This window comes from Panthera uncia, chromosome B4 (genome assembly GCF_023721935.1).
Source record: "Panthera uncia isolate 11264 chromosome B4, Puncia_PCG_1.0, whole genome shotgun sequence".
Taxonomy (NCBI): Eukaryota; Metazoa; Chordata; class Mammalia; order Carnivora; family Felidae; genus Panthera; species Panthera uncia.
Genome location: NC_064809.1, coordinates 22,349,865 through 22,362,723, shown reverse-complemented (window position 1 = coordinate 22,362,723; position 12,859 = coordinate 22,349,865). Strand labels below are relative to the sequence as shown.

The window sequence follows — 12,859 nt, the reverse complement described above, 5'->3', positions numbered from 1 at the left end:
GCTCAGGGTGTGGAGCCTGCTTCAGATTCTGTGTCTCCCTCTCTCTCTGCCCCTCCCCCAACTTGTGTTTTCTCTCTCTCTCTCTCTCTCTCTCTCTTTCTCTCAAAAATAAATAAAAACAGGGGTGCCTGGGTGGCTCAGTCGGTTGAGCGTCCGACTTCGGCTCAGGTCATGATCTCACGGTCCGTGAGTTCGAGCCCCGCGTCAGGCTGTGTGCTGACAGCTCAGAGCCTGGAACCTGTTTCAAATTCTGTGTCTCCCTCTCTCTCTGCCCCTCCCCTGTTCATGCTCTGTCTCTCTGTGTCTCAAAAATAAAATTAAAAAAAATAATAATAATAAAATAAATAAATAAAAACATTAAATTAAAAAAAAGGATGTTTTATCAGTTTGAAGTCTGGCCTATGGGTAGCCTGGGTGGCTTAGTCAATTAAGCCTCTGACTCTTGATTCCAGCTCAGGTCATGATCTCCGCGTCCTGAGATCAAGCCCTGTGTCAGGCTCAGTGTTGAGTGTGGAGCCTGCTTGAGTGAGATTCTCTCTTGCCCTCTCCCTGTGCCCCTCCCCTGCTTGTGCACACACCCATGCCTGCTCTCTCTCTCTCTCTCAAAAAAAAAAAAAAAAAAGCCTGGCCCTAAAATAAGAAAAATCTTACTTTAGGAAACTGATAACATTGTCAGTAATAAGATAAACTAAAATATTTTCAAAGTAGGAGTAGGACTCATAATCTTAGGTATATGATAGAATTAATATTAGAATTTTTTAAGCTGAACATAGCCTGGTTCCTGGAAACTTCTAGGAAGCTATCCAGATTCTACTTAAAGTACAAGTAGTTACAAAAGATAGCTGAGGAGTCATATATTTATTGTGTGCATAAGCATTCTTTTGTAACTCTTGTGTTTACTTTCATGACAGCTCAGGATAACATTTAGACTTTGTCCTTTTTACCTATGTGAGTGTTTTTTTTTAATATCTTCATTGAAGTATAATTTACATGCTATAAAATTCACCTGCTACTGTCAGTTTGCATTTCAGTGGTTCGCACTAAATTTATACAGTTGTGGAACTTTGATCACAACCTACTTTTAGAACATTTCTATTATCCTAAAAAGTTCCGTCATGCCAATTTGTATTCTCATCCATGAGGTTTTAATTTCCTTTATTGTTATATGATTGTTTTCCTCTTATACCTTCTTTCACTCCTTTGGGTTGCTTTGTCTAATTGTTATGTCTGGGTTTTATGCACTTAGTTTTCGTCCTTTATTTTGGTTTCTTTTAACCTTGAGCTATTATTTATTCAATCGAGTGACCTTGTTATGAAGTCTTTTAAGGGGATCAAATGACAGTCCTTCATCCAGAGAAATTTAACTGCCATTGTTCTAGTCTCTTGGTTACCTCTTGCACCCTGATGCTGCTAGTACATGACTTGATGCTCATGGTGGGGAGGTGAGACGTGTGGAGAGGGACATGCCTTAGGGGTCTTCTTAAGTGGAGGATTCTGTAACTGCTGTGCCCTTCACCGTGTGCCTGTGGTTTGCCCTTCTGATAAAGTCATCACATCAAATGGCTCTGTGGGTAAGTAGAAAAGGAGTAGAGAAGGCCCATATGTGTATTTCTTTTCATCTTCTCTTTCTATGTGGAAAGGAGTATAACCCTCCCTTCTGTCGGGAAAAGGTAGGAGGCTGGAGAGGATTTAGTGTGATGTTCTGGGAAGGTGGAATAATAGAAACAATTGAGCTATGTTGCATTAAAAAATCTTTAAAAGTTTTCAGGATCAAAAAAGAAATTCCTTATTCTTCTTCATCCCATCCTCTCCATTTTTGTGAAGAAGTCAGTAGAACAAGACATAGCAGGCTTAGTTAAGAAACTTGAAACATGAACTCATAATGCAAGAGGGTTATCTCTATATTCAAAGGAAAAGTAAAGAAAACTTGAATATATTTGGAAGCTCAGGGGCCAAGTCATAATACTTCACTCAAGATAAATTTAAGACATGGACAGTTTTCAAAGTGCTAAAATTGTAGTCCTGCAGGAAAGTGAAATTTAAAAATATAATAAATTAGATCAAAGAGCTATTGGGGAGAAGAATCTGTGCAGACTACAGAATAAAAGAGAAGAAACATAATATGACCTAGGGGAGATATTCTAGCTTTAGATTCAGGAAGCCATGATTTTAATTCTTGCCCTGACACTAGCCAGCAGTAATCTCAGATAAATCGCATAACCAATTTGGGCCTCAGTTTCCTCATGTGTAACATGAAACGATTGATTAATCTTAAGTCTTGAAGAGTCTTTTGTGCTTTACAATTATGTAATAAGATGGCAACACATGAACAGATGTTTATTATTAGCCATTAGGGAAACGCAAAGTATAATCACAGTACCTATCGCTACACACCTATAACAATGGCTAAAATAAAAAATAATGACAGTACCAAATGCTGTCGAGGAAGCAAAGAAACTGGATCACTCATACATCATACATCCTGGGAACCTAAAATTGTATATTCACTGTGGAAAATAGTTCGGCAGTTTCTTACAAAACTAAAGATGCAGTTACCATATAACCCAGCAACTATGCTCTTGGACATTTATTCCAGAGAAATGGAAATTATGTTCACACAAAACCTGTATACAAATATTTGTAATATATTTATTCATAATAGCCCCAAATTAGAAACAACCAAGATGTCCTTCAGACAAACTGTGGTGTATCCATACCGTGGAGTACTGTTTAGCAATGAAAGAGATGAGCTGTTGACACATGCAACAACTTGGGTGATTCTGCAGAGAATTCGGCTGAGTGAAAAAAGGCAATCCCAGAAGTTTACTGACTGCATGGTTCCAGTTATATAACATTGTTGAATGATAGAAATACAGAGCAGAGTAGTGGTTGCCTAGAGTTAGGGGCTGGGTGAGGAGCGAAGGGAGAGGGTGGATGTGGTTATGAAAGGACCACAGGAGAGATCCTATGGTAAAAGCACTGTTCTGTATCTTGACTGGTGGTGAATATACAATTGTACACATGCAATAAAACTGCACAGAGCTAAACATAAACAGGATACAAGTAAAACTGCTCTGAATATGATGAATGGATGCTATCCATGTCATTATCCTGGTTGTGATATGTACTATAGTTTTCCAGGATGTTGATGTTGAGGGAAATTGCATAAAGATTAAGGAGATCCCTTGGTGTTATTTCTTACAAATGCATGTGAACCTATAATTATCTTAAAATTAGAAGCTTAATTTAGAAAACAAAATAAATTATGTATATTTTATTTATCCTTGTATCCTAACTGGGTGGAACAGTGTTAGATACACAGTAGGTTCTCAGTATTTATTTACTGAATAAATGGGGGGATTGCTTATGTGCATGTATAAAATGATTCTTTCATTTGGATCACAAAAGGAGGATCTAGTCACCGCTTAAATCTTGACTAAACTATTTAGGTGATTAAGCCCAGAATAATAACCTTTATCCTGCAAACTTTACCTAATTGTATGATCACTTTTGCAGTTACTTGAGACTCAGCTTGATTCCCCCATGGTGATGTTTGCTCTTACTCCCTCTTTCTAGCAAAGTCCTAGAAGGGAGGATAAACTAAAATGCATTTATGATAAATTAGCTTCAGGTGCACAAAGTCTCCATAGATGATTTCAGTCTTGATTATTGTAGCTTTATGATAAGCCTTGAATTCTTGTTCTGTAAGTACACCAATTTTGTTCTTTTTCAAATTTGTTTTAGCTGTTTGGATTCTTCTCATTTTAAAGTGAATTTTAGAAATGGTATGTTAACTTCTAAACAGAAATCTCCTGGATTTTTATCGTGATCTAATTTCTAGATCAATTTGGGGAGAGTTGACATTTTAAGAATACTTAGTCTTCTGATCCATGAACATGGTATATCTCTCCATTTATTTAGATATGCTTTAAATCTCTCGGCAGTGTTTTGGATTTTCAGTTAATAAGCCTTGCAAATCTTTTGTCAGATTTGTCCTTAAGTATTTCATATTTTGAGCAGTATTTTAAAAGTTTTTTCAGTTACCAATGCTTATTGTAAGTATGTAGAAATACAACTGATTTTTGTATATTGCATATTATTTTCATTCACATTCCACTGACTAGAATTCCATTAACTAGAATTTGGTCACAGCTGCCCTTATGGCAAGTTTGCCTGGAGAATGTTACTATCTAGTTATCTTTCCAGGAAGAAGAGAAAATGAAATTGATGAATAGCTAACTACTAACAGCCCAAATATTGACTGTGTGATGAAAATATTAAGGATTTAGAAGTCTCTTGGATTTATTTTCTTTGTAGTGTAATACATTTTTTATCATGCAAAAATTAATTTCAGGACATTTTTTAAGTTTTAACACCTTTATATGAAGCAAGTCATTCTGAAGGAATAGGTAGATTCACTAGTGAAACATAATACAAATATAATAAAAGGAAGCATGTTCAAGTATTTGCCATTTGACAAAGGTGGCATTTCTTTTTTTTTTTTTTAAGTTTATTTATTTTGAGAGAGAGAGAGAGAGAACAAATGGGGAGGGTCAGAGAGAGACGGAGAGAGAGAATCCCAAGCAGGCTCTGTGCTGTGAATGCAGAGGCCAATGCAGGGCTTGAACTCAGGAACCATGAGATGATGACCTGAGCTGAAATCAAGAGTCGGATGGTTAACCAACTGAGCCACCCAGGTGCCCCAATAAAGGTGATATTTCAAACTGCTGAGATGAACTTGGAATTGTAATTTAATACAAAATCTTAGCAGTAATGCAGACACAATTTTGAGATACCTATTAGATTGGGGAGATATCTGGGCTAGATTTAAAAATTAGGGGTTGTCTATATATAAATGGTATTTAAGGCATTAGACTGGATGAAATCACCAAAAGACAGAGTAGAACTAGAAAAGTCTATGGACTGAGCCCTGGATATTCCCAATGTCAGCAGTTGAGCAGATGACGTAGTAACAAAGGAGACTAAGAAATAGCCTATGAGTTAGGAGTAAAATCAGTATAGGAAGTCAAGTGGAGACAAATTTTCAAAAAGGAGAAGTGATTCTTGAACCCATTGGTAAGTCACATTAAGACAAGAACTGAGAATTGACTGCTCAGTTTAGCAATGTGGAAGCCGTTGGTAACCTTGACCGGGACAGTATCAGGGAATTATGGTGGCAAAAGCCTGACTTAAGGGGATTCAAAAGAAAATGGGAGGAAAAGAATTCAAGAGAGCAACGATAGTCAACTTCCAAAGAGTTTTGCTCTACAGGATAGGCAGAGTGGTGGTGGCAAACAAGGAGGTAGCTTGAGAGGGCTATGTGGTTCGAGGATTTTGTTGTTGTTACTTTAAAATTAAAGGACCTACAAAATGTGTCTATGCTGATGGGAATATAGTAAAGAAAATAGATGATGTGAAGGAGAGGGGAGAATTGCAGGAATCACATCTGTGAGCAGTAAAAGGGGTCTGGTACATGGGTAGGGACCCCAGAAGAGTGGGCCATCGGAGCAGGATTGTGATGAGAAAGAGGGCAGGAGAAGCTGGCCACAGCTGTAGGGGGGTAGATGTGGCAAGTGACTAAGCTCTCATCTCATGGCCTGTGGTTTTCAGTGTGACAGAAAGCAGGGTCATTAGCTGCAAGTGAGGACGAGAAGGGATAAAATAGTCATGTAGCTCGAATATACTGGACAGAACTATATTATTATTGGCAGACAACAGTAAAAGCTCCCTTGAGGTTATGAACTTAAAATGAAAACAGCTTCGTATTTATTTGTTTGTTCAATTTCTTTCTTTCTTTATTTTCATCTCCGCTCATGTTTGGCTACATAGGTGCAGGCCCAGAGCAGGCAGTGTTAATTATTTATCCGAGGTTAGATTGTGTCAAGGTTAGGACTTCGAGGAAGGAAGAGAAAGGCAATGGAGTGAATTGAAGCTGGCTTACAAGGGAAGTGAGAACATGAGGTGGTGAGGGACAGGGAAGAGGTAGGAGGCAGCAGCTCCAGATGGCAGATTTAGAAGAGCTGAGGGATGGATGGGAGGGAATGAAGAGTGGGTGTTTGATTTGAGATTACGCAGGGTTTTCAGCCATGACCAGATGAAAGCCAAGAGTGGAAGAGAAGAGAGCAGAATGCTGGATAGCCAGGGTAGTGGAAGGACTAGCTGTGTGGGTACTGAATTTGTGCTCAGGACTTGAAGGTCTTGTCTATTATTTTCTAATTATCTCTTATTTCTGTTGGACTCTCTGATAACAGTTTTAGTGTTCTTGGTAAGAGAATCACATCTCTTCTTTCATAGTTTGTGTTTCTTAGTGCTTTACAGGATGGTCATGGTGTTAGCTTCATACCTTCTATCGTGTTGTCAGTTTTAACTGTTAGATTTACCAAGGGTTCTTTCTTACATCTGATTACCTTTCATAGCATCCCTCTCTAGAAAAATCACGATGAGGGGCGCCTGGGTGGCTCAGTCGGTTGAGCGTCCGACTTCAGCTCAGGTCACGATCTCATGGTTCGTGAGTTCGAGCCCCGCGTCAGGCTCTGGGCTGATGGCTCAGAGCCTGGAGCCTGCTTCGGATTCTGTGTCTCCCTCTCTCTCTGCCCCTCCCCCATTCATGCTCTGTCTCTCTCTGTCTCAAAAATAAATAAACATTAAAAAAAAAAGAAAAAAAAAAGAAAAATCACGATGATCTACGTGATTTGTAATACAAAGAATATGGTTCCTCTTTCTCCTTTAGGTTTGTATCTGCACTCATACATATGGTTTTTGTCCAAGTGAGGAAGTCTGTTGAATTTTCTAGTTAACTTTTAAATGTCTTTTTATTTTAGGTATCAAAGAGTAAAGATGGAAAAGAACAAAGTGAAACTGTATCACCATCCGAAGATGAAACATTCTCCTGGCCAGGTCCCAAAACAGTTATGTTGAAAAGAACATCTCAAGGCTTTGGTTTTACATTGAGGCATTTTATTGTTTATCCCCCAGAGTCTGCAATTCAATTTTCATATAAGGTAAGGACATTAATTAAAGTAAGTTAAAAACAACAACAACAACAACAACAATGCAAGGCAGTTCCTGTCTCCTTCTTATCTTCCTCTCATCCTCCCCTTGTGCCTTCCTTATGAAGGCTCCATCCTTCTGGAGGTTAATGAGGTTGTTATTGCCACGTTTTGGGGAGGGCACTTTGAATTGAATTGAGGCTTGCTTTGATTTTACTAGAATTTCTAAATAACTATTCACATATGGGTGTTTTGTTTTTTTTTTTATATTGTAGGATGAAGAAAATGGCAACAGAGGAGGTATGCTATAAAAATTTTAATTTTTCTCTGTTTTGCTACATGTCTTTCTATTCCTTAAGTAATATTAAATGAGCTGATACAGTTTTTTGAGTCCAAATATATATATAACTCTTAGATGGGAGAGCCCTAGAAATGAAATAATTTTACTGTTTTATGGATTCCATTGTCTCAGCATGATTTCAACATGCGGTGATTTTATTGTTAATTATATGTTAGTGCTTATGCAGGGGAACATCTATTATTCTGAGGAAAGTAATTGTGATATTTTTATTTAATTAGTAATCTTTTAAATTCAGTAATTTTTTTTAGGTAAGAAATGCTGTGTGTTTTATCTAGTAGATTTATTGACTCAAATAGTGAAAAAGAGAGTACTTGGGGTCTTCTCATAGTTAATCTTACTCTTGACTTAAGCATTATCTTTAATAAGCTTATTAAAAGGAGAATCAGGCCAGGGATGGGGATATTTCTTATTAACGTCCACTCATTTTTGTTTTAATTTTATATGAACTCTGATGAGTTAAATGTCACACACAATAAAATGTGCCCATTTTAAAAACTTTTATTTCTAGATGATTTTAGACTAGAATAAAGGTTGCTAAAATAGTACAGAAGTTTCTGTATATCCTTCGTTTAGCTTCCCATAATGTCCAACAACTTACACATTCGTGGTACAGTGAACAGGACTAAGAAATTAGCATTGGTCTGATACTGTTAACTAAACTACAGACTTTATTTGTTTTTTTACTAGTTTTTCTACCAGCATCTTTTCTCCGATGCGAGATTCCACATTGCATTCAATTGTCTTGTCCCTTTGTCTTCTCTAGTCTGTGACAGCGCCTCAGTCTGTCCTTGTATTTCATGGCCTCAACACCTTTGAAGAGTACCAGTGCGTTATTTTGTACAGTTCCCGTCAGTTTGGCTTTGTCTGATGTTTTCTTATCATGACTTTGAAGTTACACCTTTTTAACAAGAATGTCATGTTTGCACCAATCTTAAGTGTACAGTTATACATGTAAGGTACATTTTGATAAATCTATAACTTGTGAAACCACCATCGCAGTCAAGCTCTAATACCAAAAAGAACCTTTCTGTAGAATCCGTATGTTTTACACCTGAAACTGATGTAACATTGTATATTGCTATATACTTCAATAATTAAAAAAAAAAAAAAAAAAACCTTTCCATCATTCCATAAAGTTCCCTTACACAGCACTCTGCTGTTCCTAGACAACCACTAATCTGCTTCCCATCACTGCAGATTAGTATTTCTTATAAATGGAATACTGTATCATGTACTCGTTTGTGTCTTTTGCTTGCTGTAGTATTTTTGAGGTTCCACTGCATGGTACGGATAGATACTAACACTGCTCTTTCATTTGTTGCTGGTTAGTTTGTTTGAATACACCGCAGACTGGTTATCCACCCGTTTGTTTATCCACTCCCCTGTTGATGAAACTTTGTAATACCCATATCTGATTTGCGGTCTTAGAATGGTCATGCTAAGGGCTAAAGGGGAAGAAAACAATTTCTTTCAGCATTATCAAAAGTATTCTGTGAGTGTAAGGCCAGGTAGGACCCTTCATAGGTTATCACTGTTGTGCAGGGAGGGCCACTCTTGTGTCACCATCTGTCATGCACTGGGGTTCAGGAAGAATTCCAAATGTTACTTGGCATGAGCTAGAAATAGGTGTTAGCGAGGAAAGGGAAAGCTTACAAAACCAGCTTCAGCAAGAGGAAAGAGGATGTGGGTCTTCTGTCCTCCCATCGTCCCGCAGGACGATGTGCTGGTGCTCAGGTGGCCTGTTACACACAGCACCTAGAATAATGCTGTCTTTTAAGAAACAGTCTGACTTATGTAAAGTCAAGAATTGGTGGATAAAACAGGGTATAGTTAGTATGATAGGAAATTACTCTGTCATATTTCTCTGCCTTGAGAAAGTTAAAAACAAAGAAGTTTGTTCCATATTTGTGAATACCTAAGGACAAAGAATTCACATAAAAGTCAGGGATATCCTCAGTTTAGAAGCCCTGAACATCTTAGAAGAGCAACCATCACTTTTTCCTCAGTTCTGATTCCCTGGCGAGCAGTGAATTTGGGAAGTTCATGGAGTTTAAGGAGTGACTGACTGAGTCGTCCTCTGCCTCCTCTGCCCCCCAGGCCTAGGTTTGCTCTGGTCATCCCAGTTGGTAGTGGGGTCACAAGTTAGTCCATTGAAGCCTAGTTAGCTAAAGTATAGCCCTCATAATACCGTTTCAACTCAACTCATCAACCAACCATAAGAACATATTTTATGAGAATAAAGTTTCTTTATTTTAATTCAACTGAATATGACGATTTTTATTTTACAGTTTATCTGCTGATAAAACTTACTTTCAAGCATATTGAGATTATGAAATCTTTTTATGTGAATTTTGTTTTAATGAAATAGAATCCAAGCCTCCAGTGTAATGATCCAAGTCAAAGCCTAGAATCACTGGAGAGGAAGTAATTGCCAGAATTTTATTCAAACTCCTAAGAGATCCTGTGATAATGCCACAATTCTGTGAAACAGTTGAAAGGTTTTGTTTTAGTGTTCTTTCCTTTTGGCAATTTAGTGGAATCTCTTTTGACACTTGACTTTCTGATTATTCTCCTTCCCCAACTTCCATTCTGGTATGTTTCTTAGAGCCTATATACGTGTACTGTCTTGTGTTTTAAAATTATTTTTTCTTGTTGATTTGTTTTCTGTATTATGATGCAAATAATATTTATAAGAAAAAGGCCGTTAAAGTAGAAAAATATTTTTTGTTGATGATAGTTGTTGATAATTGCTGTCTTGCTGTTGTCCTGTTGTCCCTTAGATCTCTGGAGAAGATCTTTATAAATAATCAAAACAAGAATAATTAGAAGTTTGTAATTACTGTTATTTCTTTTCTACTTATTCCATGAGTAAAAATTCTGTCGAAGTTTAATTATAGGGACATGTCCAGGAGTGTGTTTGTCATTTTGTTAGGTACCTGAATTACTGTTGGATTTCTACTTCGGCATCAAAATGTATATTTAAGCATTAATAGTACAAAAAAGTAAGTGGGAATTTTATAAATTCTCTCAGTAGTAAAAATTTGTATTTTGTGATTGCAGTTTCTTTTTTTAAATTTTTTTTGTTAAAAAAATTTTTTTTAACATTTATTCATTTTTGAAAGACAGAGTGAGAGGAGGCAGGGCAGAGAGAGGGAGACACAGAATCTGAAGCAGGCTCCAGGCTCTGAGCTGTCAGCACAGAGTCCGATGCGGGGCTCGAACCCATGAACTGGTGAGATCATGACCTGAGCCGGAGTTGGATGCCCAGCCAACTGAGCCACGCAGGGCCCCTGATTGCAGTTGTTTCTGACTAAAGAGCTCTGTAGCCTATGTTGGAGTTTTCTAACCAAGGCTTTTTTAGTGGCAAGAAATAGAAACTTCCTCAGACCACTTCTGGAAAGATGTGGTGATTCTGAAAAATCAATAGAGCATTTCCAAATTCAATGTCAAGAGTGATAGGATACCTGGGTAGCCATAGACACCAGAATTGGGACCTGGGAAGCTACTAAATGCAAAGAGTAACAACAACAACGACCCAAACTTTGGAATTTACTGGAGGATCGAAATGACTTTCGTAATTAATTTTGATTATACCTGATTTTCTCATGAGCTGACATCTGTATATAAGGTACAGTCCTCATTATATCTTCTTTCTTCCTTCCTCTCTTATCATAACACTTCCTGTTCCTGAGAATGAAACCTAATTGGCCCAGTTCATCATTTTATGCCCACTGAACAGTACCCATTATGCTTAGAGGTCAAACATTCTTCCATTTAATGAAGAGGTAAATTCTGAAAACCTGAGAAAATCGGGTGTATTTTATGCCACTAATTTCCATTCATAAGGTGAAAACCTATTCCCTCAGAATAATATAACAGTAAAAAATGGACCTGAAAATTCATTGTAAGAGGAATTTCTTATGGTTAGGTCCATGGTCAGTAGTGTCCCGGTAGGTCCTAGAAGAGTGTTTCACTATTTCTAAAATGTAGCAACACTAAGTGAGTTCCGTGGGTCTTTGCTGATGTCTTGTGCATTGACTAAACCCCTTGGGATCCATTTTTCACTGTATTTGACAGTTTAAACAATTTGAGTTTCTCTGGTAGATAGGCATATATACTAATTAGTTACATATTTTTGTTAATTTTTTTTTTTTTAATTTTTTTTTTTTTCAACATTTTTTATTTATTTTTGGGACAGAGAGAGACAGAGCATGAACGGGGGAGGGGCAGAGAGAGAGGGAGACACAGAATCGGAAACAGGCTCCAGGCTCCGAGCCATCAGCCCAGAGCCTGACGCGGGGCTCGAACTCACGGACCGCGAGATCGTGACCTGGCTGAAGTCGGACGCTTAACCGACTGCGCCACCCAGGCGCCCCGTATTTTTGTTAATTTTTAATACTATTCATTAGAACATCCACAGATATCTGATATTGTCCTGAAGATACTTTAGGAAGTAGAGATGATGATGTTGATGTTGTTGATGAGGAGGAGGAGGAGGAGGAGGAGGAAGAGAAGATGATGATGATGATGATGATGTGGAGGAGGAGGGGGAGATAGTGTGGTGGCAGCTGATTTATAATGTGCCGGGCACTGTTTTAAGATTTTTTGTGGATTAGTTCATCAACTTTCTGGGGTGGATATTATCACCTCCCTATTTTAGATGAGGAAACTGAAGCATGAAGTGTTTAAGTAATTAGCAAGGGACAGCATTGGACCACAAACAAGCCATCTGGTTCTAGGGTTTCCTCTCACTTTCTACCATGGTTTTGCAGAAAATTCTTTACTTTCATAATTCATCCTTGGAAATGTAAGAAAGAGCATTTTGTTCCCTTGAAAGGTAAAGAGTATTACAATACCTTAATTCAACTTTCATATGCAATTTTGGTTAACATAGTCTTAGCATTTTATACTTGTTCTTTAATTTTCCTCTTCTTTTTCCTAACTGAACGTGTCCTATTGGCTTAAGTCTGTTCAGCAGAAGGATAAAGCATTATTGCTTTAATATTTGCAATTGATTTCCATCTTTGATTTGGTTATGTTTTTGATACCTATGCATCTCATGACTGATAGAATGTTTTTGGTATTTTTCACTTAGTTGTAAGAGATGTTAAGGGCATTCATAGGTATTTACCAAAGATAAATGAAATATTTGCCTGCAAAACTATTTGTACAGGAATATTCATAAGTGCTGTATTCATAATAAATAAACACTGGATTCAACCTAAGTATTCATCAATATAAGAATAGATAACCAAATTGTTGTGTATCAATGCAATGGAATACACATAGCCTTGTGGATCAATCTCATAAACATTTCTTATATTGAAGTGAAATTCACATAATACAAAATTCACCATTGTAAAGCGAACAATTCGATGACATTTAGTATAGAATTAAAGGTCATGTATGAAACGTACATCTATCACCTCTGTCTAGTTCCAAAACATTTTCATTGCTCCATAAGGAAGCCCATATCCATTAAGCTGTCATTCACTATTCTCCCCTCCCC

General features: G+C 37.4%; 1 protein-coding gene across 1 annotated transcript in view; it reads left to right on the top strand.

The window, feature by feature from the left end:
• The window catches only part of ARHGAP21 (Rho GTPase activating protein 21), a 137,419-nt gene that overhangs the window by 50,109 nt on the left and 74,451 nt on the right, over positions 1-12,859 (top strand). The window contains 2 exon segments of the mRNA XM_049624712.1: positions 6,822-7,001; positions 7,265-7,289. Coding sequence (XP_049480669.1) covers positions 6,822-7,001; positions 7,265-7,289 — 205 coding nt within the window.